This window comes from Microcebus murinus, chromosome 11 (genome assembly GCF_040939455.1).
Source record: "Microcebus murinus isolate Inina chromosome 11, M.murinus_Inina_mat1.0, whole genome shotgun sequence".
NCBI classification, from domain to species: Eukaryota; Metazoa; Chordata; class Mammalia; order Primates; family Cheirogaleidae; genus Microcebus; species Microcebus murinus.
Genome location: NC_134114.1, coordinates 52,453,869 through 52,481,426, shown reverse-complemented (window position 1 = coordinate 52,481,426; position 27,558 = coordinate 52,453,869). Strand labels below are relative to the sequence as shown.

Here is a 27,558-nt window from a genome sequence, read left to right as displayed (position 1 = left end):
CCTACAGATTATTACCTACTCGAGTTGGGGTAAGAATTGGGGGAAGGTGGGAGAGGTAGTTATTGTGAAATCAGTGTACTAGGAGTCACCAGCCATCCATTATCCACCAGGAGTGGATACATCTCAGAAAGCCAAGAAGAAAATAAGAATCTCTATTAAAAAAATAGTGCTTTACATTGAACTTTCAAAAATAACTATTTTTCAAAGCATATTGCTCTGGTTTGGGGTTCTGAAACACAAGATGATTGTGAAAAATAGAGAAAAAATTCTAAATACAAATTAAATAGCTTTCAGAGGGTTTAGATAGCTACAAGATAAGCTCCAAACATAGTAAGATAGGCTGAAAGGCTATTTATTATAGAAAAATGACAAATTTTATCATTTCCCTGATCTGATAAAGGTAAAAACTTTGTAGACAGGCTACACATTGAAGGGAGGGAAAAAGTAGTCCAATAAGGTCTATCTGTGTAGTCAAGATTAAAGAAATAAAAAGAGCCTGGGATAGACAGCATACTTTTCAGGTATCAAATCTGCCTTATCACACTCTCAATATATATGTAGCTAATGTCAACTATTTAGAGCAGACTACTGATTGGCCACATTGGAGCAGATACAGTCTTATTACCAGCTGAAGCAGAGAATGTGATCTAAGACGACAATATAAACAAGGGGGGAGGCAAGCTAAGTAAGGGCCTGGAAATCCCAAAGGCACTGATTAGAGTGAAGAAAGAGTTTTTTGTTGTTGCCATTTTTTGTTGTTTTCCAGGATAGAAGTAAAAAAAAACAGGCTCCATTCCTTTGGCAGGATTCCTAGTTGGAATGTTCTCCAGAGAGGGTTCATTATTTGAACTCCTATCTCAATGGCCACCTAAATATTGACAGAACTTTGCTATATAAAATTAATATCAACTCATCCAAGGTAGACATACTCTATAACCAAGACAACTGAGAGCTTCTAGCTGAAGATGCCACAAATAACTCAAAATATTACATGGAAAACTATTTCTTAAAACAGTTACTTATTTTCTAATTATAATTATTCCAGTATCTTCCATAGAACTGCTTCTGTAAATGCTTTTTTTAATGTATCGAAGAGATTCTTTTTCCAACAGTTAACAGAGTCAAATCTATTCCAAGTTAGGAGTTCTTGTATGTCTTACTAAGCAAACACTATGATTCTATCTTCTTGTTGTCTAGAAATCCATCAGATGTATGTTCCAACATAGAAGTGCTTTCTTTCCTTCTCATGGTAGCAAAAAGCATATCCATCATCCCCAAGGTTTCTAGTAGTTCTTTTTGGTAATCAATCTCTTTTTCTACAAGTCCTTGAAGTACCAAAAACTTTTTATCAACTACAGGGGACTGACCAATCACAGGCAGATATATATCTAAAAAGAGAGAAAGAAAATACATTAACTAGAAACACCTTGCTATGCCTTGGCTTAAAAAAGTATAAAAATATTAAATGTAGGCCGGAGCAGTGGCTCACACCTGTAATCCTAGCACTCTGGGAGGCCGAGGCGGGTGGATTGCTCGAGGTCAGGAGTTTGAAGCCAGGCTGAGCAAGAGCAATACCCCCGTCTCTACTATAAATAGAAAGAAATTAATTGGCCAACTAATATATATAGGAAAAATTAGCCGGGTGTGGTGGCACATGCCTTGTAGTCCCAGCTACTCGGGAGGCTGAGGCAGCAGGATTGCTTGAGCCCAGGAGTTTGAGGTTGCTGTGAGCTAGGCTGACGCCATGGCACTTACTCTAGCCTGGGCAACAAAGCAAGACTGTCTCAAAAAAAAAAAACCATATATATATATATATATAAAATATAAGCTGGGTATGGTAGCTCACGCCTGTAATCCCAACACCTAAGGAGGCTGTGAGAGGATCACTTGAGACCAGGAATTCGAGACCAGCCTGAGTGTGAGCAAGACCCCATCTCCACAAAAAAATAGAAAAATTAGCTGGGCATGGTGGGGTGCACCTATAGTCCCAGCTAATTGGGAAGCTGAGGCAAGAGGATCTCCTGAGCCCAGGAATTTGAGATTGCAGTAAGCTATGATGATGTCACTTGTACTCTAGCCCCGGCAATAGAGCAAGACCCTATCTTAAAAAATAAATAAATAAAAATCAATTTAAAAAAACACCCAAGATATTTTGATCTACTTCATTTCCAAATCTGATTTTATTATTAGACATCTCTACTTGTCCAAGCATGTTAGGATTTTCAAGTTTTAACAACTACTTACTTACCAATAATTATTTCAGCAGCATTGATCAAAACAGGGGCAAATCTTGGCTGAGAAAGATTCCTACAAAGTAAAAATTCTGTTTAATGAAACGTGCAAACTTAAAAAATCCTTAAAACAGATTTAATTGTTCCAACAGTTCTTTAAAGATCAAACAAAATGTCTCTCACTTGGAGACAAAAAAGGATTTCAGATGCAAAATATAAGTGCTTCACAGACATAAAACATACCTTATCAAAAAATTAAGAACACGACTGATTTCCTTTTCATCCCGACCTGCAAGGGCATTTGCAAGAACTCCTCTTCGATTTAGCTCTTTTATGATGGAAACTGTAACCTCAGGTGTCTTTATTGTACAAGTAGGCTAGGAAAATTTTCAGAGTCGACATGAGCAGACAAAACAGCACAAGAAAAAAATTATTGTCTTTCACTAAATTATGAAATTTGAATAGGTTTTGATCTTCACAGGTCCAAGTCACAGTAATATGCAAGACGAGTAATAAAATGATTCTTTTAAAAATGCTCCTCACTCACCTCAAGGACTCTGTCAAGTGCCTTAGAGATCCGAAAATGTTTCAGATCTCTGTCATACAATTCTAGGTATTTCTTTGCTGGCCTATTGATCAAAATGTCATCCTATATTGAAAAGTAAATTTATAGAGGAGAAAAAATTACTATTTGTACATACACACATTAAATATAAACTTTTTCATAATGAAGTGGTACCCCTGAACTATATCACAAATAATGCCCATATGACCATAATGCAGATTTAATAAAAATGAAATAATTTGCCATATCACTGTGTTCTTACTCTCTTACAATTTTAACTTACAACACACACAATAGCCTCAATTCTTGACAAAAATTAATCATTTTAATTCGCTTTACATGGCAGGCAGTGTGATTAGTAGAAAGAGAAAGAAAACAAAAATCAGAGATATTAAGATCTAATTTCAACAACTCTGGATTCTAGTAATGAAATCCTGGATCAATCACAAATGCTTTGTATCCTAATCTTCTCAAATGCCAAATGGGATAATTATCAGCTCTACTACTTCTAAGGGTTATTTAGAAGATCAAATCAGATTGTGTGTGAAAACCACTACTTTGAATGTGGTAAAAGCACTGTAACATTATGTTATGATTTAGAGCACTAAATAAAGTAGTTCTTGTTCCCTGGTACGCATCAATAATGTCCCCAATCTAGCAATCTGGAGATAATTCTGATGTAAAAACATATATTAAACGCTACATGAATTATGCTTTTCAGTAATGTATAGGGATAGAATTGGCTACTCTAATAGATTTCACCTTTTAAACAAATATGAGAAATACATTAATACCTGCTGTTTCATGTAATTTTTTCCTTTAATAAAGGTTCGATATGTGGGCCGCCTTCTCCTGGGAAGAGAATCCTTCTTCACTTCAGATTTTCGGTGTTTAACACTTAGTATTCCATTAGTCATTCCTACAACTATTGTCTCATCTTGATGCTAATAAGAACAATCAGAAAAATCAGATAGTCTATTTCTAACTCATATTTTATAGTACTTTTACTTCAAAAAACACTTATAATGTGTTTGCTGCTCATCCATACATTCACCAACAGTTCCATTCAGACACAGATACTCTACCTAAAAATGATCTATGCAAAAAGAGCAAAATCATCTCTTCCTCTAGGATACCATTACATTGACAAAACTTATATTCATAAAATATCACTGGCTAAGTTTGTATAATAATACGTGGTTAATGGCATCAAGCATTACATGGTAGCATGACTTTCTACAATCTTACCCCAAAAAGCCATTTTTAATAAGCTTTTCCTCTCCCAACTCAGACTTCTATCCAATATATTCAAATGCCTTCCTGCCCGAATGTGGTTCCTCATGAAACCTGATAATATTCATCTCAAAAAGAGTAGGCAACAAAGAAAAGGAGATATTTCATTATGTTGCACCCTTTTCCTCCACCTTTTTTCCGCTCTGAGAGTGAACTCTCTGCTCCGAGAGTTAAAGAGAAACTTACCAACTTCCCACGCCCTGCCCTTAGTGTTAGCAATGCCTATAGCACTGTACTTGACGCTATGCAAGGAATGGAACCTAAATCTGAATTCATGCTAAGTTACTTGGACAAGTCAAATATTCTAGCAATTACCTTAAATCAAATATTTAACATGGCAAGAAGACTTAATCAAATAGAAATATAGACCACTTGTGTTTCACTTAACAGGCAAGGTTAGTGACAGCTTTATAAAGAGGTAAAAGTACTTACTGAAAGGGCAAGACTCAAAATTGAAGCTGCATAATCAAAACTGTGGACTACTTTGTAGGAAGCTGTGCTATATACTTTCACCTTCCTAATAAAAAAGAAAAGCTTGTCACAATCATCTTGGCAATAATCATAAAATGTAAACTTTCTATTTTTTTTTTTTTTTTTTTGAGACAGAGTCTCGCTTGTTGCCCAGGCTAGAGTGAGTGCCGTGGCGTCAGCCTAGCTCACAGCAACCTCAAACTCCTGGGCTCAAGCAATCCTTCTGCCTCAGCCTCCCGAGTAGCTGGAACTACAGGCATGCGCCACCATGCCCGACTAATTTTATATATATATACATTAGTTGGCCAATTAATTTCTTTCTATTTATAGTAGAGACGGGGTCTTGCTCTTGCTCAGGCTGGTTTCGAACTCCTGACCTCGAGCAATCCGCCCGCCTCAGCCTCCCAGAGTGCTAGGATTACAGGCATGAGCCACCGCGCCTGGCTTAAACTTTCTATTTTTGACAACCAAAAATATGAATATTAAAATCTATATAAAGAGTGAAGAAAAACAATGATTAGTAATGCTAATTATAAACTAATTTGTCACTAAATCCCTTAAAAATGAACTGTATATGAGCACTAACCATATGTTTGTACAAAGACTTCTTCAACTAGCTACTTAAAAAAGAAACAGAGAGACCTTGAGCCATTGTCACCTGAAGATAAAACTTGGAAGTAAAGAAAAAGTATCAGTGAAAATATATTTGAAGTCAAAAGAACAGGGTTTTTTAACCCCAGCATCATTGCCATTTTGGACCATAGAATTCTTTGTTGTAGGGACTGTACTGTGCAATGCAGAATATTTAGCAGCCTCCCTGGCCTCTATCCCCTATATGGCAATAGCACCAGGACCTCAAGTTGTGATAAAAACCAAAAATTTCTCCAGATATTATCATACATTGCCTGGGGAATAAAAATCACTGTTAGTTGACAACCACTGCAAACGGAGGCAGTTTATACTTAGCTTTTTATGAACATCTAAAATTCAAGTCCCAAATTGCCTATTAACACTATGTTAGAGAATTTGCCATATGTTTACATAACAAATTCCTTTGTATTAAAAATATTTTCTAGCTTTTAAAATATGTACAGTCAACTGTCTGTAATGGTTCTGCATCTGTAGATTCAACCAACTGTGGATTGAAAACATCTGAAATAAATAAAAATTAACAATAGAACAATAAAAAATACAAATTTAAAAAGCAATACAGTATAACAATGATTTACAAAGCATTTACAATGTATTAGGTATTATAAGTAATCTAAAGATGATTTAAAGTATATAGGAGGGTATGCATAGATTATATGCAAATACTACACACACCATTTTATAGAAGTGACCTGAGCACCCACAACCAATCCCCCACAGATACCAAAGGACGACTGTACACTTTTTAATAAATGTACTGAAAACCCAGGCTTTTCATAACAGCAGAAAAATGGAAATATGGAAATAAAATGACCAAGATGAAAAGTAAATTCTAAAACTGTACCATAGTTCTAGCCACATGTGGCTACTGACCACTTGAAATGTGGCTAGTGAAAATGAAAAACTGAATTTTTAATTTTATTTAATTTTTAATTTAATTTAAATTAAAAACTGAGGCAGTGATTGTTATAAAATTTATTGTATCATAGCGCATGTTTGATAGTGCATATGTTTAGATGCTTATTTCTAGTATCTCAATAATTTTTACATTGATTACATGTTAAAATTATATGTTATATATTTTTTTACATTAGATATTGGACTAAATAAAATACATTAGTAAAGTTAATTTTATCTAATTTTTAAAAAACTTTTTAAATGTGGCTACTAAACATTTAAAATTACATTATGTGTCTCATATTTCTATTAGATGGTACTGTTCTAGAACATTAATACTAAGTATCTTTAAATAGTAGTATTTGGACCACATTAATGTGTAGAAATGTCCATGTGAAGCTTTAAATTTTAAAGAATATAAACTAGAATATATATATATTCATTATAAAAATTTTAAAATATATGAATGTACAATGGTTTTAAGAGTTTATAGAATAACATCATTTAAAAGGTTATCATTCAAATGGTTCAATAATATTGCTTAAAGTTAAAACAAATTATGTCAAAGGAGAAAATAAGTGGCAATATATAAATAAAAGGTCAAAACTATTTTCAACTCAACAGATTTTCATGGAAACCATATCAGAATTATTTATCACAAATATTGCTGAAATTTCCTCAAATGGTAAACATGTGTAAAATAATAATAAACAAAGAAAATTAAAATGCTTACCTATCCAGTGAGCCAGAAAGTAGCCTCTGTCCAGAGCTGCTTAGACATAAACATGTCACAGTTTTGTGATGATTTTTCAAAGACACTAGCAACTGTCCTCCTTTTAACATGTCCCAGACTTTAACATAACGACCTCCTATCGAAAGAAATAATCATTAGTTTGATATTCTGCCCATATATTCCAAATGTTAAAGATCTGAAAAGCATTCTTTACTGAACACTCCATACAGCATGGAGGCTGATGACCGATTCCAGAGCCAGACTGCCCAGTTTAAGCCCTGGCTCTACCACTTACTGGATGTCACTGATAAACAATAGTTCCTACACCTCACAGAACTGTTATGACAATTAAATAATTTCATATTTGTGAAGTATACAGAATTGCCTGGCAAAATAAAAGGTATAACTGAAAAAGAGTTCATTTTAAGAAAATTATGGTAAAATCATTCTTTAAAAGGAATTCTCTCCACATGCAGAACTGTCCCAAAAAGAAAAAAAAAAAAAAAAGAAAAAAAAAAAAAAAAAGGAATTCTCTATAACAATAGAAATGAATAATGTGGATTTTTAACAAAATATCTATCAAGCAAAAGTCTGGTATGGAAAACAGAAAAAGAGATGAGAGAGTGAAGTGAAGTACTTATTTACCCTAATTGGGGAACTGGAACCCAATCATGGCCCCCATCACCCTACTGGCATGTGGCACCTCACAAGAGAGATCACAGTTTGAAACCATTGATTTAGTTCAACCTCTCATTTTCAAGGTCTAGAGCCTAGAAGGGATTACCCAAGGTCACACAATTAGGTAGTGGCACAGTGGAGATTAGCATACAGATTTCCATTCTCCTTGCTCAACTTGATCTTTTTTCCATTTCTCAAAATAACAGCCAAGAAAAGCAGATACACCTGACAACATTATCAATTTATTTTTAAACCAAATAGGTACTGTAGTTAATTTCTACCTGGATTTTGGAAGTAAAAAACACCGGCTACACACACCCCCCCATATAAATGCTGTCAAGTATATATACTACCTATACAGTCTTCTAACATCAATACATTAATTTATACCTTATGGGCAAATGAAAAAAGCCAATTTACTTCTTCCATTATAACTATGAAAATGCACTATGCTCAACATGACAAAAAAAATCCTCAGTTTTTTTACTTGTTGAAAAATGTATTAAGGCCCCTTTTGACTCCACATTATCTCTTCTTTTAGCATTATCAGCTACTTGCTAGGTAAAGACATTTCAATCAAGAGAGTCACATAAAAAGAATAAGCCTGATTCTAGGTCTGAAAGCACCAGTTTTCAAAACCTGCCACACATTTTTTAGATATGAATAACAGGAGTATGAACTAGATTTCTGGCATCAAAGTTGACACAGGGTTAAATACATAATGTAGGCTCCCAAGTTATGTGAGCTCATATCTGCCACTTACCACTTTGCCTTGGAAAAATTAGGTTAAACTTTTATTTACCTCTTCAGTTGTAAAACAGGGAAAAAGCAAACTATCCTGTAGAATCATCTAGGGCATTAGAGATAACAGCACAGTGCCTGGCTCGTTAGGTACACAATAAATAATAACTATTTGCCTATCCCACTTATCAACTGTTTGAGCAAAAACTTATGAATGCAATTCAAGTACACACTGATACATTATAAATAGCAATGGATAAAAAAAATCTGAAGACTAACAATATTAGTGAAAGCTATTTGTAAAAGAAATACCTGCCGACACCAGAAGACCACCAGAGGGAAAAAGCAGGACACTCTCCACCGGCTGCCCATGCTCAACAGAGAGAACACTCTTATTTGTTCGTGCATCAAACATCTTCACAGTATGATCATATGATCCTAAAATGGAAATTTTTGCATTATGTAAGTTTCGATGTTTAAAACAATAAAAGCTGTATGTGCTTGTGTATATCCAGATATAAATTTTAAAAGGGAAAAAAAGCTTAGAGGGGATATTAAAAAGACATACACATATATTCATGAAGACACAGTACCTCCAAACCTCTACCACTGATTGTTTCTGAAGAAGCACGATACAATACTACACAGAATCTAACTTGCTCTCATCTTAAATTACTCCTATCTTCAGACTCCTATCACTACTGAATCATCTGGGAATCTTTGTAAAGGCACCCACAAAGGCTAAACTGCACTGTATTTGCTCCTTGGCTGCTGTAGGTTCTCTGTAAACCTAGGTACTAGGCATCACAATTTTGATGGTCATTTATGTTTTCAAAGCAGCCTAATGTTTCCAAACACATTTGAAGGACAAGAACAACCACAAAAAGAAGAAAATAAAAAACAATTGGAGAATGAATCAGAAACATATTCTTTTATGAAAAAGTCTTAAACCCCTCCATCCCAACAGTCCCATGGCAACATTAAAGTATATCCCAGTAAGATCATCTACTTCAGGAGGGAAAAGAATTTACTAACCTGTTATAAAGAGATCCGAGTTAAGTTTGCTAGCACATCCACACCTCACATAATCAGAGTGTTCCTTAAAAGTCAAAATTTCTTTGGAGTTTGGAATATCCCATAATTTAACTGTATAGTCATCAGCCCCAGAGACCACATGGTATTTGTCAGCTGTAAAATCTACCACATGAACTGCTCTGAAAGATCAAGGATCAGTATTAAAAAGCAAGAAAAAAATTATTTTTCTGGCACCTTCCTACATAAAATGTTCCTTTTTCCCAGATAACAAAAAAAGCAGCTCAATTTCAGGGAGTATTTTTATACAGGAAAATCATGAAAGAAAAAGAAACCTTTAAAACAAGTGTTTGCCTCCTAGCCAATTAAAAAATGTAAATACCCTTACACTATAAAGTTAATAAAAATATTAGACAATAGCCTTAAAATTATATTTTCTAATATGTTAACAATTCTACTTAGCTGCTTAATGAAAGTGAATGTTCTAAATGCTAGAGCAAAGACACTTTAATCTTAAAAATTTCAAAAAGTTCTCTAAAAAACTAAAAAGACTTGACAGTAAATAGAATCACGTTAAGTGAATTTCTGTTATATTTTAAATATTTCACTGATGGAACAAGACCATCCTGATAATACACAATAAAAAACACTTGAGATTTTCAATAGCAAATTTCAGCAATGACATTGGTAATGCTGAGAACAGAGTTATAAGAACAGAGTTATAAAATTGTGATAGCCATTCAGTTTATCAAGGGGCAAAATAACATTCACCTTCCAACCTGACTTCAACATGACAGCATCTAAGATAATACAGGCTTATAGAGTTCTATAGCTGTAAGGTTGCCTTTAGGTCAGTAATTCATAACCTCAACTGGCTCACAGACACTATTGAGAAATTAATGAGAGCTATAGAATGTCTCCCTAGATAAACGTGCATTTCCTAAAATGTCATATACAATTCTAGGCCCCACTGAAATTCATGAGCCCCATGAAACCGGACCATGGAACCAAATTAAGCATTCTGTCTTAGAACAATCAGTAAATATGGTACATAAAGGTACATAATCATAGAACTGCTCTCTATGTTTTCAATCAAAGCCCAGAGAAAGAACAGAGCTTACAATAAAATAAAAGAAAACAAGAGCACACAAAACCGTCTCTTACTTTGTATGGCCTTCAAACCGCCTGAGGGGAGCCCTCCCACTTATATCAAAAAGCTGAATTCCACCATCTTCGCTGCCAGCCACAAGCAATTTACCATCCTGTCGAAAAGTCGCACAGTATGCTGTGTCTTTAAATCGAGAAAAGGTTTTTATAGGCTCTTGGGAGTATCGGCCATAAATGTGAATCTACAAGATAAAAAACAGTATTTCACCAGATGGCTCAAGATCAGTAGTAAACTACACAAAAGAAAAATAAAGAAATTTAATATCATACTTACTCTTGAGGAAGCTGTGACAGCATAATTATAAGGAGGCTGAGGAGAAAAGTCTACTTTTGACACAGCACCAAATTCCTTAATCTGAACAGGGGTCTTAATGAAAAATAATACAGTATTAACAGAGTTACAACCGGTAAGACCTATTTAAGCATTATGTAACTTCTTACAGACCATTTATTTTTGTTTTTAGTAACACTTATTAGGTTGTATTTAATAGAGAATTATGAAGAAAGCAAAGCAAAAAAGTCCAAATCCCTTCACCTAGACTATCCTTGTTGCCACTGAGGTAAATAAACATATGGTTAGAAAGATACAGCCCACTCTATCTCTTCAGCTGTTGAGTTTACTGTGATTCCTACCAGAAAAAAAAAGGTATGCCATACCAGTATACATTTTTAAAATGACAAAAAGATGATACCCTATGTAGGTTGTCCCACACCTTGCTTCTTTTCACTTAATAACACATCTCAGCTAACTTTTCATATGAGCAATAGATTTACCATCCATTATAAGGACACACTATAATTTACTATACCAGTCCACTACTAATAAACATAGGTCTTTCAAGATTTCTACTATTACAAATAATACTTCAACTAACATCTTTATACATGTATCTTAGCAAACTTTTGGGAGTATGTCCACTGAGTATGTTCTAAGTTGTGCACTTAAAAAATCATGATAGATACTGCCAAATTGCCCTCCAAAAAGTTTGTGTCAATTTCCCTCTTTCAAGTAACAATGATGATCAAAATTTTTCATTTGTGCCAATATAACAGATGAAAAATAGTACCTGAATTACTGTCTTAACTTGCATTTCTTTATTTATAAGTGAAGCTGAGGCCCTTTTCATATATTTATTGACTATTTATATTTCTTTTTCCACAAACCTTCCAAACCCAAGCTTTGTCCATTTTTCTATTTTGTTGTTCAGTTTTATTTTTAAAAAATCATCTCTGTAAACCTTTTCAGATGGTATAGAAGAACTAATTTCACACCACTTTTCCCATAGATTACAAAAGTCAAGAAGGCCAGGAGCGGTAGCTCATGCCTATAATCCTAGCACTTTGGGAGGCCGAGATGGGAAGGTTGCTTGAGGCCAGGAGTTCAAGACCAGCCTGAGCAAGAGCAAGACTCTGTCTCTACAAAAAACAGAAAAATTAGCTGGGCATGGTGATGTGCACCTGCAGTTCCAGCTACTCCGGAGGCTGAGGCAGAAGGATCACTTGAGCCTAGGAATTGAGGTTAGTGAGCTATGATGATACCACCACTGCACTCTAGCCTGGAGGACAAAAAAAAAAAAAAAAAAAAAAAAAAGGCAAGAAAATATCTTCTTGCATATGAGATTCAAATTCTAAAATTTAATTTATTTGGCACTGATTGATCATCTATTCTGTGCTAGGCACTTATATAGTTAAACTGATCAAGCAGTATGAACTTTTATATAAAATTCCAAGAAAAAAACTGGTATCAAATTATCTACCCAAACAATAAGTTGCTGATAGATTTTTCAGTTAACAGTTCTCTGTATCCAAAGTACAACACAACTAGCATAAACACAAATCCCTCCTTCCTCATTATCTCCCATACTCACCTTATAGTTGTTCCAGTATAGTGTATCTTGGGTGATTTTTTCACCAAGTATAGGATATGTCTGAATAGCTACAGGCTTGTAACCAGACATAATTTCATGTAATTGCACTGTTGTCCAAGGGACAATAGTTTGGAATTGATATTAGAAGTAATTAGTATCTCTGCCTTAAGTCTGAAAAAGAAAATATTTTATATTCATATTATCCATAAGCTTGTATATGTAATTTTCATCCTGTCTTCTTTCAAAAGACTGCGTGTAAGTTTATAGATTAGTGACCAATAAACCATTTAATTGTAATCCAGAAGAGATAATCTAAAGGAAGCAGGAATAATTTATATAAGGGCTACCAAACTGCACCATCTACTCAGCTGTACACAGAGACTGTACCCAAATGTCACACACCTAACCAACTGTTTTACAATACTTGGGGATAAATCTGACTCAGCCTTCCAGCAGTCAAACCAAAAAGAAGCACACTGGCTTAATGTTCATTGTTGACAACAGGAAACATTAAGGTGAAACTGTAAATATAAAAGTTTCCTGAAACTAAGTTTAGGGTGACATTTAATCTATAAGAACCCAGTCTGGGTACCTGACTTCCTGAAAGCCTAAAAATGTCAAGAAAAAAGAAAAACAAAGCTACTATTCTCACGTAGAAGTTTAAAGTTAAATTTAAAAGCTTAAAATAATATAGTGAAGTATCTCAAGAATGGAAAAACAAGCACCACATATACTCACCAGCAAACTGGTATTAACTGAGCAGCACCTAAGTGGACACATAGGTACTACAGTAATAGGGTATTGGGCAGGGGGGAGGGGGGCGGGTATATACATACATAATGAGTGAGATGTGCACCATCAGGGGGATAGTCATGCTGGAAACTCAGACTTGTGGAGGGAGGGGGGAAAGAGAATTTATTGAAACCTTAAAATTTGTACCCCCATAATACGCTGAAATAAAAAAATTAAAAAAAGAAATACAAAAAAAAAAGAGTAATTTTCTGATAGTGAAGTTTAAAATTAAACTAATTTTAAAAGGTTTAAACAGTAGGAAAAAAACGTAATAAAGCACTTCTGAAAGTAAATTCTAAATCAAAGTGACAGAATAGGATAAAAATAAAACCTTTAAATAACATGTAATTAAGCCAAAATATCTTTCCAGAACTATTTGATGGCAAAAGATCAATGTTGTCAGGTAAATGATTCCAGTGTTGCTATCCTGAAAAGCCTGAAAACATTACTTCAATCATACCACAATAAATAGGTATGACAGCTGGGCGCTGTCACTCATGTCTGTAATCCCAACACTTTGGGAGGTTGAGGCAGGAGACACGCCTGAGTCTAGGCGTTCGAGACCAGCCTGAGCAACACAGTGAGACCCCATCTTCAAAAAATTAAAAGATTAGGCGGGAGTGGTGGTGTGTGCCTGTTGTCCCAGCTACTGGGGAGGCCAAGGCAGGAGGATCGCTTGAGCTCAGGAGTTTGAGGTTGCAGTGAGCTTTGATCCAGCCACTGCACTCCAACCAGAAGGACAGAGCATGACTCGGCTTCAAAAAAGAAAAAAAAAAAAAAAAAAGGAAAACAAAAAAAATGTGTACCTTATTTTTTAAAGGCTGTTTTGAAGAAACACAACGATCAATTGTAAAAAAAAATTTTTTTTAATGTAAAAAAATGTAAAAAAGAGGAAACACTTTTCTGTTCACTCACGTACCTACCAACGTGCGGGTCACTGTTCTAGGCACTGGAGATATAACGGTGAATGGGAAAGACATGGTCTGTGCGCCCTCACATACTCCCAATGGTCTCCATTTTGGCTCGTGATTGGCACCAGCTATTAATCTAGACTCAGCCTGACATGTCCTTCTTTCTCACTCCTAACGTCCAAATAGTTAACAAGGTCTGATTTTATTCCCAAATCTTTCTAAATTTCATTATGTCCTCTTCGCCCCTGAGAGCACCTCACAAGCAAAGACAGGGATTGGAAATCCAGGGCTTTAGAGAGGTGCTGATTACTCCGGGAACTAATAACGGTGGACAAGAAAGGGTGTGATCGTACCGGAGGAAAATCTAAGTCGAGCTAGAACCTAAGAGGCCGGTTAAAGAATTTAGCCATTTGTTCTCCTAGGGAGCCTAGGAAGCGCCAGAAGAGCATGCCAGATACCAAGAAGGCTGGATGTGAGTCTAAGCTGCCTTCAATGTAAGCCGCCTTCACCTACCTCCGCTGGGCCCCAAGGGTCCGCCGAGACACCCGCTCCAAGGACAATTAATTGGATTCTGCAAGCTCCCTAACCTGGACCGCTCTGGGTCACTCGCGCAAAAATCACACGGACCCCCAAGCAGCCGCCGACACACACGGTGAACCTAACGTCGCGCGGAGATGACGTACACAGCGCAGCCCGCATGACGCCAGGCGGGTCAGTGGGCGGGGCGATCAGAAAGAGGTAGCGTGACGGAAGGAAGAGGTTGGGGTCTTGCTCTTCTGATCCACTGCCGTCAGCTGAAATGACTCTGTCTCTGTAGTACTTCGGCAGGATGGACCAAGAAGCGTAAAGCAGGCCAAAAAAAAAAAAAAAAGAGAGAGAGAGAGAGCGAGAAGGAAAAGAAAACCCGGAAGTGCTCTCAGCTGCACTAATGAGGAACGTTTTTTGGCCAGAAAGCGAAAGAAAAAATCGGAAGTGACGTCGCGGCCAAAACAAGTCCGGGCTTCGGGGCTTGCATTTAGTCTGTGGCCGCAGGTGGGAAAACCCGACTTGCTCTCTGCGGTCTCAGGTGGTCGCCTGGCCCTGCGCTCCCACCCGGTGGGCCTCTCGCCTCTGTCCCCGAGATCCGCTCGCCGCGCTTGAGCGACTGTTTCCGCCTGGGACTTTTCGGGTACAGCTGGCCGGTGGCGACAGAGCGGACTTCCTTCCCCACCAGTCTGCCATCCAGCGGGCTCCTGTCCTGGGACGCCGGGACACCTGTCGCCTGTGAGACATCATTCATTTTCGTAGCACCTTCCTCTCTCCTTTCAGGATAATTCCAGGATCAGGAAGAACAATGGGGACTACTGTCGTTAGCATCCATTAGGGACTAGCACAGTTGCCCACTTTATCTTGTTAGGCTCTCTCTCCCTTCATCTCTTGGCTCTGACAAATCAAGGTGATCCTAGCTATCCATTGCTTTACCTCTTTTTATCACCGTCTCCTCTTCTCGGTCATATTTTTTTCCTCTCTCTCCTATTCTTCAAAATTTTGGCTCACTAGTCAACTTTGCTTTTCCTCTCTAGTGCTGAGATAAGCGTTCTGTTTCCATACACACCCCTGCCTCAGCAAAAGCACATTTGCTATTCTCCCCTCAAAGACTGGCAATTCCATCTGTAAACCCTGATTTATAACATGGAAGCTGTTTAGAGCTCTAGAGAATAGTAGAGATGACTGTTTCAACATCTTTATTTTATAGATGAGTGAATCTCAGAAAACTTACATGATTTATTTGTCCAGGGTTGCACATCTAGTTTTTAAGCGATGTAGGGAATGGAAAACCAGATCTAATCAGCAAATGTTAGAAATAGAAAAGGATATCAAAAGTTGTTCAAGTTCAGATCAGAAAACATTTACGGAGCACCTGGTAGGACCAAGTACTGCTTTGTGTGCAAAGATTAGTAAAAGTGGTCCCCATCCTAGAGGAGTTTTCAATTTAGTAGAAGTTTAAATAGAAATTCTCAAGAAATGGTAAATAGAGACATGTGCAGGGTCCTAAGAGAGCTCAGGGGAGTAGCAGTTAGTCCACCCCTGGGTAGGAAAATGAGGGAAATAGTTCTTCCCTTAGGAAGAATATATTAACTTCATATATATATTCATATATATTGTTAATTTTTATTTATTTCAGATGTTTTCAATCCACAGTTGGTTGAATCTACAGATGCAGAACCATTACAGACAGTTGACTGTACATATTTTAAAAGCTAGAAAATATTTTTAATACAAAGGAATTTGTTATGTAAACATATGGCAAATTCTCTAACATAGTGTTAATAGGCAATTTGGAACTTGAATTTTAGATGTTCATAAAAAGCTAAGTATAAACTGCCTCCGTTTGCAGTGGTTGTCAACTAACAGTGATTTTTATTCCCCAGGCAATGTATGATAATATCTGGAGAAATTTTTGGTTTTTATCACAACTTGAGGTCCTGGTGCTATTGCCATATAGGGGATAGAGGCCAGGGAGGCTGCTAAATATTCTGCGTTGCACAGTACAGTCCCTACAACAAAGAATTCTATGGTCCAAAATGACATGTTGTGCAATCCCTCTTGGACCCATGGATTTCTATATTACACATCCATCTCCATTTGAATCACTGAACTAAATTTCTGATTTCCTTCTTTCCTTTTGCTAAAGTGTATTTGTTACTTGTTGCTTTTTTTTTTCTTACTACATGTCATTTACTTAACTCTCCCCTGTGAAAATTTTGAACTAGTTTAATGCCGCTGCTTATTTTATTTTATTTTATTTTTTGAGACAGTCTCACTTTGTTTCCCAGGCTAGAGTGCTGTGGAGTCAGCCTAGCTCACAGCAACCTCAAACTCCTGAGCTCAAGCAATCCTGCCTCAGCCTCCTGAGTAGCTGGGACTATAGGCACGCGCCACCATGCCCGGCTAATTTTTTCTATATATTTTTTCTATATATATATTGGCCAATTAATTTCTTTCTATTTTTAGTAGAGATGGGATCTCGCCCTTGCTCAGGCTGGTTTCGAACTCCTGACCTTGAGCAATCCTCCGGCCTCGGCCTCCCTGAGTGCTAGGATTACAGGCGTGAGCCACCACGCACAGCCTAATGCCGCCGCTTATTTTAAATGGTCGGGGTAGTGGAGTCAGAGAGCTGGATAAGTCCCTCATAATTTATGAGCTTTTTTTTTCTCCTTAAGTGGACATAATATTAATAACTACCTAACATGCCCACTCAAAGAATTGTTATAAGGATCAGTCTTTGAAATGGTTTTAAAGCTGTAAAAAGTGGTTGTCTATAAATTTATGTTTTGCCAACCCCTGCTCCACTGTGATCCTAATGTTTTTTTCTCTTTTCATTCCAATTAATTCCAATTTTAAAACACACTACACCCTCTCATAATTTTTAAGAGGCAATAAACCCTAACATGAAAAATGAACTGGATGTTATTAATTTTTGCTGGTCTCAAGTGATAATATATCTGGAGCAATTATATATTTTGGAAAGCCAATGCATAATCTACATTTTATTTTTCATAAAAACTTACATTAAGTTACAAGTGCTTGATCTAAACAAAAACTGATAAATATACCTTCAATTCATCAAAGCCAAAACTTTATAAAGCTTTTCTTGGTCTAGAAATCACAGGTGTTACAGATAACAATGCCAATAAACTTGGGTACAACATGAGTTATATCTTTTCTTAAATTCAAACTAAGAGCCACTCTTATAAACAGCATATTAAAAAAATGAACTTCAGGTAAGAGATTAAAGTTTTAATATGAAAGTTTGTTTTCATTGTTAGCCTGATCTTTTATCCTTTGGCAATAGTCAGGTAGAGGAAAGGGGAGAAACAGTAACTAAAATTTGTTGGAACAAAGTGATGGAGATGAGAACATTATTGTACAGTATTTCATTTGATCTTTACCAGGGTGCTGTAAGGTTAATGGTGATATCCCTATTTTACAAATGAGACAGGTTCAGAGAAGTTGAGTAACTTATACAGGTCACACTGCTAATAAATGGTGAAGTTTGGATTCATACCCAGGTTTCTGTACTTCTGAACACTGTATGCTTTCTATTATGTGCTTATAAGAGCATTGTTTGGATACTTGATTGAAAATGATGATTTTGTATATTTTTACCTAAGGTGATATAATACTTTTAATTTTCTAATTTTTTTCTTTTAGATTTTTTAATATCCAGATTCTAAGAATACACTGGAAACCACTCACATAAAACCAAGAAGAAATCATGAAGAAACGTTTTAATTATTGAAACTACAGTTGAAATCATGGCTACATCAGCAAATCTGGATATTGGAGCCCAGCTGATAGTGGAAGAATGTCCCAGCAGTTATAGTCTAACTGGCATGCCAGACATTAAAATAGAACATCCACTGGACCCCAATTCAGAAGAAGGATCAGCTCAGGGTGTTGCCATGGGAATGAAATTCATATTGCCTAACCGATTTGATATGAATGTGTGTTCTCGATTTGTGAAGTCATTAAATGAAGAGGATAGTAAAAATATTCAAGATCAGGTTAACTCTGACCTGGAGGTGGCATCTGTCCTATTTAAAGGTTGAAAGTTATGGTATAAATATCTGCATTTGTTTTTGTTTATTTGGGTGGTTTTTTTTTTTTTCCTGGTCATGAGATTTTGAGTTTGGGAAAAGAGTTTGGAAGTCATTTTTTAATATGATGTTCTAGATTCTCAGAGAAACCAAAATTAAATAATTTCACATTATATAATGTCTATTTTAAAGAAAATACATACTGATTTTTAGAAAATTTCATGCCTAACCTTTGTTTATTTATAAATTATCTAATGAAGTTACCTATTCTTTTAAAATCATCGGGAAAAAATTCCTTGTGCCTTTTAGAAATGAATTAGCTTAATATTCCTTGTTCTATGAATATTTAATTTATATTAGCTTGCTGTGCTTTAATGTAGTAGAATCTGTCTTCGTCTTCTAGATTTACTTTTATAATAACCTATTGAATAATAAAACTAATCTCATAGAATAAAATTGCTCAAGATTAATACATTTTTTCCTGGAACTTTCACTGTGAGTAGTATATTTTTTTGTGATAAATAATATCACTTGATAAAGAGTTGCATTAAAGCTGCTATATCTCATGTATTTCTTTTTAATGTAGACATTGGCATAGAACTCTTATTGAAATGCTTTGTCATTAAAACATTGTTTTAATGTGTTTAAATTTATTTTTTACTTAGCTGAATGCAATATTCATACATCTCCTTCTCCGGGAATTCAAGTAAGGCATGTCTATACTCCCTCTACCACAAAGCATTTCTCACCCATAAAACAATCAACTACTTTAACCAACAAACACAGAGGAAATGAGGTCTCTACTACACCTCTGTTAGCAAATTGTAAGTATTTGCTACTGATGTATTAAAATAGTCTTATTACTAATATAGTAGTTTCAAGAGTTTGACTTTAAAACATTATTTCCATTAAATGCATATTCTCCGGATAAAGAAAATATGGTATGTATACACAGTGTAATACTGTTCAATCTTTAAAAAGAAGTAATTTTTATCGTTTGTAACAGCATGGATAAACCTGGAGGACATTATGCTAAGTAAAATAAGCCAGGCACAGAAAGGCAAATGCCACATAATCTCACTTGTATGTGGAATCTAAAAAAGTAGAACTCATAAAAGTAGAAAATAGAATGATAGTTACCAGGGGTCAGGGAAGGGCATGGTTGGGGAGAGGGGAGATATTGATCAAAGTGTACAAAGTTTCAGCTAGACAGGCAAGAGGAACAAATTTTAATGACCTATTGTACAAAATGGACTATAATAAATAATGCATTATATATTTCAAAATTGTTAAAAGAATAGATTTTAAATGTTTTCACCATGAAAAATGTTAAGTATGTGAGGTGATAAAGGTTTGTTAATTAGCTTAATTATTCCACAATGTAAACATATATCAAAACATCACATTGTACTCTATAAATATATACAATTATTACTTGTCAATTAAAAATGAAGTTATATGTATATTTCCTTTTTGAAGTCTTACGTTATATCCTAATAGTTTTAGTAATAAAATTTTTATGTATTATTTCATTTTTAAATATTTCATGTGTTGTGTCTCTGTTGAGAGCAAATACAGATTGAAATATTAATGATTAAAACCTTTATAGCTTTACTGTAAAATCAATGAATTATTCTGAACTCTGAAGTTAATATATCAGTATTTTCATGTTCTTAGAGTACAAGGCTTCACTTACTTATAAACTAGATCACTGATCAACAAGTGATTTTGTGGTAAAAGCTGAGTGATTTGTGCTATAATTTTGAATATGAATTTAATATGAATATGAAACCATATTTTTTAAAACTTTGAATCTACATTTTTTTTAAGGTGGGTCTCACTATGTTGCCCAGGCTGGACTCCTGGGTTTAAACCATCCTTCCACCTCAGCTTCCCAAGTACTCACAATTTTTTAAAATGTAGAATCATTCTAGAGGAAATAAAATGAATTAAAGTTTTTCTATTTAAATTAGAAATATTCCATATAGTGTGAGTATGTTAATGAGAGAAAACTAGTTAGGAACTGTATTTATGTTAGTAACTTTATCTGAGAATATAATGTAAATGCATCTATATTCTAAAGCATGCTAAAATTTCTATCTTTACCTTGGAAATACTAAATCCTTCCTGATTTGTAAGTCACATGCTGTAGCAATTGAGCCAAAAAAGTCCTCTACGACACTCAGCCCGCCTATTGGCCATTTTTGGTTTACTTATAAAAATTTGCAAATGTCTCCCAATTGCTTACCTTTCTGTATTGAGGCCATCCAATTACATCACTTAACTCAATGATCAGGTGCTTCTTATTTTTAAGGAGAAGTCTCATAGAACAATACCTGTCTGGTGTTGTTTTAAAATAAAGAGATTGTCTTAAAATAGTCAAAATATACAATTTTTGAGCTGAAAATAAGTGCCTAGAGGTCATCTGGTTCATATCCCGCACATTACAGATAAAAATGTTTAATTGATTATCCAAGATCACACAGCTAATTAGCCACACCTACACCCATACTCAAGAATTTACTCTCAAGGCCAGTTTTCCACTTACAACCTCACTCTTCCTAATGTTAAGAAAAACCCATCCAGTCTTGAGAAAAAGGATATTTAGGAATTCAGTGGAGTCAGTAAAAAGTCAAGGAGTGTCAGTTGTGTCCTTTAGACCTGGCTTCCTCATAAATTTGCATAAGAGATAGCATTTAAAGTATCTAAACCATTTCTTCAGAATAAATGTCATGGATAATGCCAATTTGCAGATATTAGGATTACCTTAAATAAACATGTACAGGTCAATTCTCAGATACAGAATAGGGACTTGTAATGTTAGGAAATACTTTAAGTTTTTTAAAGCAATAAAATGATAGTTTTTGTTTTCGAAAAACTGTGGCACAAACATGGGGTGATAAAAGTGCACCCTATAGATAATACATGAAGCATTTTATGATATTGTTTCAGCTTTGTCTGTTCACCAATTGGCTGCTCAAGGAGAGATGCTCTATCTGGCTACTCGTATTGAACAAGGTAATAGCCTATTTTTAAATAGATATTTAAAACAAATTCAACAGGATTAATTAGATTTGTTATGTGTTGTTTTATTTTAATGTAGGAAAGTATAAAGACAACAACAAATAGTTGCATAATCTTACCAGGCAGATAACCCAATGGATAACAACCAAAACAGTAATATAAAGTATATAAGTTCTTTTATCACCCTAGCCTTTTCCCCAAAAACACATATTATAAGTTTCTTATAGAAAACTTTTCCAGAAGACATTTCTATTTATATTTTGGATCATGTGTGAAAATATGTATGTTCTTCTTACTTATATAAGAGGTAAAATATTATACATACTATATTATGCCTTTTTTTCACTTAATATTTTGGAGATATTTCCATATAAGCACATAAAGATCTATTTTATTCTTTTTTTTTTTTTTTTTTTTGTTTGAGACAGAGTCTTGCTTTGTTGCCCAGGCTAGAGTGAGTGCCATGGCATCAGCCTAGCTCACAGCAACCTCAAACTCCTGGGTTCAAGCAATCCTGCTGCCTCAGCCTCCTGAGTAGCTGGGACTACGGGCATGCGCCACCACGCCTGGCTAATTTTTTCTATATATATTAGTTGGCCAATTAATTTCTTTCTATTTATAGTAGAGACGGGGTCTCGCCCTTGCTCAGGCTGGTTTCGAACTTCTGATCTCAAGTAATCCAACCACCTTGGCCTCCCAGAGTGCTAGGATTACAGGCATGAGCCACCGCGCCCAGCTATTTTATTCTTTTTATAGTTCCATAATTTTGCATTATATTTCATCTACATATACTATGTTTTCTATTCTTTAACTGTCCTCCTGCTGGTGGTTGATTCCAGTTTGTTGCTATTAAATAACAATCTTGTTGGCATTATTTTAATGTATATCCATAGGATAAATTCCCACAGATTTGCTCAAAGGATATATGCATTTTTATTTCATTTTATTTTATTTTATTATTTATTAATGCCAGATGTTTGTCTCCACACCAGAGCTAGAGTTTGTTTCCTCATGTCCTCACTGACACAGGATACTGTCAGACTCTAATTTTTGCTAATCTGATAGGTGAAAAATGGTATCTCATAGTGGTTTTACTTATGTTTCTAAAATTAGGGTCTATTTGAATTTCTTTTTATGTGAATTGCCTGCTGTATATTGGTATATTTACTCCATCAAAATCAAGGAAATTAGCTCTTTGTTGTTTATGTTGCATATAGTTTTCCCCAGCTTGTCGTTTTTCCTTTGACTTCTTTTATGATGTTCTCCAACAAAGCCTTAGCATTTGTAAGTGGTAAATTTATTTTTTCTTTGTGACTTCTGGGTCTTATATCCTGCTTAAAAAGGATTTCCCATTCCAAGATTATAAATAAATTCACCCATTCCTTATTCTAGAACTTCTGTGGTTTCCCTTTTATATTTCAATCTTTGACTCATATAGAATATATTTTGGTATAATGAGGTAAAGATTGAGCTTCAGTTTTATTTTCACTTTTCAGAAAGTTAGCCAATTGTCCCATCATTGTTTATTGAATACAGGACATGGTCAAAGAGTTTGTTTTTCTTAAACATGTCATTCTCTTAATAATAAAAACTTATTTAAGCAATATATTTCTGTTTGTTTATAAATATTTGGAGGTTTCATTCTCAGTCTACTAAATAAATTTGGGGAAAGACTATGGGCTTTATCACTAGTAGACTAAATCTAGAGAATAAAATGGGGCTCAACATGGAATTTCATGGTACTGTATTTCAGATTATTTACTCTTCATTCACATTATATTGTGTTAGCAAAACAAAAATGAGAGAAATTCATAAGCAACATTGTTAGCAATTGGAAGATAGCTTGAATAAAATATTAAGAGTTTTTATAATGATACATATAATGTAATGCTAAGGGCTAACATATAAGGTCATTTTTATTGTGATCCTTCAAACTACACATTGAAGTAAGCAAGGTATTATTCTGTGCATTGGAGAAATGAAGTGACTTGTCCAAGGTCACATTGCTAGAAAGTGACAGAACCAGGATTCAAACTCTGGTCTCCTGATTCTGAGACTAATATTCTATTGACTGCCTTGTGCACTTTGTCATGTCTTGTACTTTAAATGATATGCTATATGAACTCAGCTATGTATCCTGAGGCACATTTTAATACATTCAGACTGCAAATTGCAGCATGTAATAGGACTTCAGTAATCAAAAGTCCACGCAAAGTGAACTTCATTGAGTAATATAATCAACTCTTTGGAATGCCAGTATTTTCATAGTGATATTAATATGTGGTTGTTAAATTAGATCACAAAAATTGCTTTTCTTTTAAATAGAAAATGTTATCAATCACACGGATGAAGAAGGATTTACTCCTCTGATGTGGGCTGCAGCACACGGGCAAATAGCTGTGGTAGAGTTTCTACTTCAGAATGTAAGGAAAATGCCTCAGAAAATGTATATGTACAGTTACTTAAGTTCAGTTAAGTCTTTAGTAAAGTTTTTGTATCTCCAGTCAGGTAGATATAATAGTAGAGGATACAAAAAACTTTTAATGCTTTTCATATTCTTGTGGAACTTCAATCTAGTTGGAAAGGCAAGACCAATCATACATGAAACAGTGAGAAATAATTTAATGCCCAGGCCCCTCTAAGTGCAATAAGAATGAGAGTACTGTCAGCTTTGTAGGAGAAGGCTTCATGGAGGAGCTGTGACTTGATTCCAGAATGAAAGGATAGTTAGGATTAAGATCGACAGAGGAAGAAGGAAGAAAGGCATCCAGGCAATCTTAATAACAAGAGCATCCATGAATCTAAGTTTCCATTGTTTCTTTATTAACCCCAGAACATTACCTGACTTAGTTTTGAACTGTAATTATTATTGACAGAAATGAAAATATTCTTGTTTAAATTAATCAAAAAGTCTTTTATCTCCACTTCCCATTACAGGGTGCTGATCCCCAGCTTTTAGGGAAAGGTCGAGAAAGTGCACTGTCATTGGCCTGCAGTAAAGGCTACACAGATATTGTCAAAATGCTGCTTGACTGTGGAGTTGATGTAAATGAATATGATTGGGTGAGTCTATGATACTGAATTTTAAATTACTGTAACAAATTCTAGAATTTCTTTGATTTGGGGGAGACATAATACATTTTATTATAAAATAAATATAGAAGAATAATTAATTAATTGACAAGCTAAATGCCTACAAGAAAAAGTTAATGTGATAAACTCAATTAGTTCTGATTTAAGTATTTGTCACAACATACTGAAATTTCCTTAAACTGTTACATGCCTAATTCTTAGCAAAATTTCTCACAGCAGCATTAAATTATTTGAATCTTGTTCACCCTAAAAAACTCTCAATTACATTTTCCTTTTGCAGAATGGAGGAACACCTTTGCTTTATGCTGTACATGGAAATCATGTGAAATGTGTAAAGATGCTCTTAGGTAAGCAGATAAAAATGAAAATTATTTAGAAAATGCCATGAGAGGACTTTTATTTTTTCAAGCTGGGCTCCCCTGGTGTTACACAGAAGCATTAACTATTGTTAGATGCATTAATCTTGCTGCTGTTCACTCCTGGAGCACCTGCCAGCATGGAGTTGCACATTGAGAAGCAGCTCCATCACACTCCACATCTGCAGTTGGACCTTTTGTCTTTGTTGCTTTCATTTGGGGGCCATGTTTCAATCCACTGTTGTTTTCTTTGTCTGTAGTATCTTTATGCACAAGTTTTGTCTTTAGTTGTTTATGAGTTTTACCTCTTCTAGATGGTAATGGATGCCTGTTTAAAGTGTCTTCCCTCTAATCCATCAAAGTAAATTCTGTGTACCCTGTATACTCAGTACCTTGTCAGACCATCCTGAAAATGTTCTCCGAGTTTGCTGAAATTCTGTCCAGCTATTTGCACATGAGCCAGTAATAGACAAATATATCCACATTTTCATTTGATTTATGTAGATTTTTCTGTTTTGGTATAGAAAATGGAGCTGACCCAACAATTGAAACTGACTCTGGATATAACTCTATGGATTTAGCTGTAGCCCTGGGCTACAGAAGTGGTAAGTATTTTAGAACTCTTGAGTTTCATCTCCGTAAAAAGTATAAGCCAGTGGTCCAAGCCATTTTCATCATTTGTAGTCATCAGACATGTTATCCTAACTTCTGACATATACTTTGAACTCTGGGAAAAGTCAATAGATTCCTACAAAGTCTAGAAATGAGTTTGTTATTATACTTTTCACCAACTCAAATAATTAGTTACTGGAGGATACATGCACACCTATATATAAGATTTATTTAATATTTTGATAGCAGACTTACTATAAGATTTAATATTTTGATAGCAAACTTTTTTTATTTTTTTGAGACAGAGTCTCACTTTGTTGCCCAGGCTAGAGTGAGTGCTGTGGCGTCAGCCTAGCTCACAGCAACCTCAAACTCCTGGGCTCAAGCGATCCTCCTGCCTCAGCCTCCCAAGTAGCTGGGACTACAGGCATGTGCCACCATGCCCAGCTAATTTTTTCTATATATATATTAGTTGGCCAATTAATTTCTTTCTATTTATAGTAGAGACGGGGTCTCGCTCTTGCTCAGGCTGGTTTCGAACTCCTGACCTCGAGCAATCTGCCCGCCTTGGCCTCCCAGAGTGCTAGGATTATAGGTGTGAGCAACTGCGCCCAGCCGATAGCAAACTTTTTATAAAACTATCTTGTACTCTGGACTCTCCTTCAGTCTCAAATATAGAAAGCAAGACACAGAGAGTCCAGTAATTTGGACAATTACTAAGGCAGTGGCAGACTAAGTTTTAAGTTTTTAAAGTATTCTGTGGCATTATCACCTTCAGACTATGAGGCAATAATAAAGTTATTAGAAATAACTTTGTTTTAGAAAAAAATTGGGGATGTTAAGTTGAATTTGATAGTTTTTAAAAAATTTTGTAATTAATATGCTATGATGTTGATCACCTATCTGTTCTAGTTCAACAGGTTATTGAGTCACATTTGTTGAAGCTGCTTCAGAATATCAAGGAGTAGACATAGTCATCAGAAAATGTTGTCTGCCCTTTCGTTTACCTTTTGGTCCTTATAAATGATAGTTTTGTTTACTTATAAATTTTTACCTCAGTTGCAATATTTACTGATTTTTAGTAAGTTTTAATAAATATTTCTCTGAGTAATTCACTGGTTTATAATAAATGTAATATTAATAATTTTTTTATAAATGTGTTTTACTGTATATTTAAAATTATAAATTAATGTTTCATGGCATGTAAATTTTTATGGTACAGATAGTTATCTGTCTTTGTATCAAGTGCTGTAATTTGACATTTTCAGAACTTATTCTACCCTATTCATCTTCACTCTTGTATTAACTCATTGACTTTATATAGGATTTGATATAAATTCCTAGAAAAAATTTTTGTTGTTGAATTAAAAAGTGCACAGTGTGATTGTTTACAAAATGATATTATAAATAAAGTACTTTTTCTGTCAGTTTGCATGCTATTTTTTTTAATTATATAAGATTATTAGAGATTTCTTTAGGATTTTACATTTAACCCTTCTGTCCTGCCGTGACACTTCATTACATCAAATAATACATAAGTAAAATAAATTGAATGCAAGTCAATCAGCAAAGACTTATTGATTGTCCTTTCTAGAAGTCTATTTAGAATATTTGTCTCTTATATAAATAAGTTTTTCAGTAGGGAAAGTCTTCTGTGAAAGAGAAGTCAGTTTTTCAGTGCAAGTGACATGCTCTTCATTGCCACTAGAAGAGCACTAGGAACTAGTGTTGCACTGAAGTCTAGAAGAGAGAGCCATGGGCGAAAGAATTGATTTGACCACTGAGTTATAGGAACTGACTTAAATCACTTCATCTGAAAAATAGGTGTTTTGTGAGTTATGATACTTAGGTTGTCAGCCACAT

The 27,558-nt window shown here is 35.0% G+C and overlaps 2 protein-coding genes across 3 annotated transcripts; one reads left to right on the top strand and one right to left on the bottom strand.

The window, feature by feature from the left end:
• Positions 1-1,062: 1,062 nt before the first annotated feature.
• On the bottom strand, positions 1,063-14,746 carry UTP15 (UTP15 small subunit processome component). Its single transcript, XM_012783504.3, has 13 exons — positions 14,544-14,746; positions 12,328-12,498; positions 10,734-10,826; positions 10,457-10,641; positions 9,296-9,474; positions 8,573-8,698; positions 6,842-6,977; positions 4,522-4,606; positions 3,591-3,740; positions 2,779-2,880; positions 2,475-2,608; positions 2,249-2,307; positions 1,063-1,388 (listed from the first exon to the last, which is right to left on the bottom strand). Exons 2-13 carry the CDS (start codon positions 12,415-12,417, stop codon positions 1,171-1,173), a joined length of 1,557 nt encoding a protein of 518 aa, XP_012638958.2. The 5' UTR covers positions 12,418-12,498; positions 14,544-14,746; the 3' UTR covers positions 1,063-1,170.
• Positions 14,747-14,771: 25 nt separating this feature from the next.
• ANKRA2 (ankyrin repeat family A member 2) lies at positions 14,772-27,266 on the top strand. 2 transcript variants are annotated; one of them, XM_012783506.2, is made up of 9 exons: positions 14,772-15,293; positions 18,225-18,617; positions 19,276-19,434; positions 21,563-21,628; positions 23,960-24,057; positions 24,572-24,697; positions 25,008-25,074; positions 25,608-25,688; positions 26,608-27,266. In XM_012783506.2, exons 2-9 carry the CDS (start codon positions 18,329-18,331, stop codon positions 26,661-26,663), a joined length of 942 nt encoding a protein of 313 aa, XP_012638960.1. In that variant the 5' UTR covers positions 14,772-15,293; positions 18,225-18,328; the 3' UTR covers positions 26,664-27,266. The 2 variants fall into 2 exon arrangements, with proteins under 2 accessions (XP_012638960.1, XP_012638964.1); XM_012783510.3 differs by lacking the exon at positions 14,772-15,293 and having other exon boundaries at positions 18,411-18,630; positions 26,608-27,124.
• Positions 27,267-27,558: the final 292 nt, after the last annotated feature.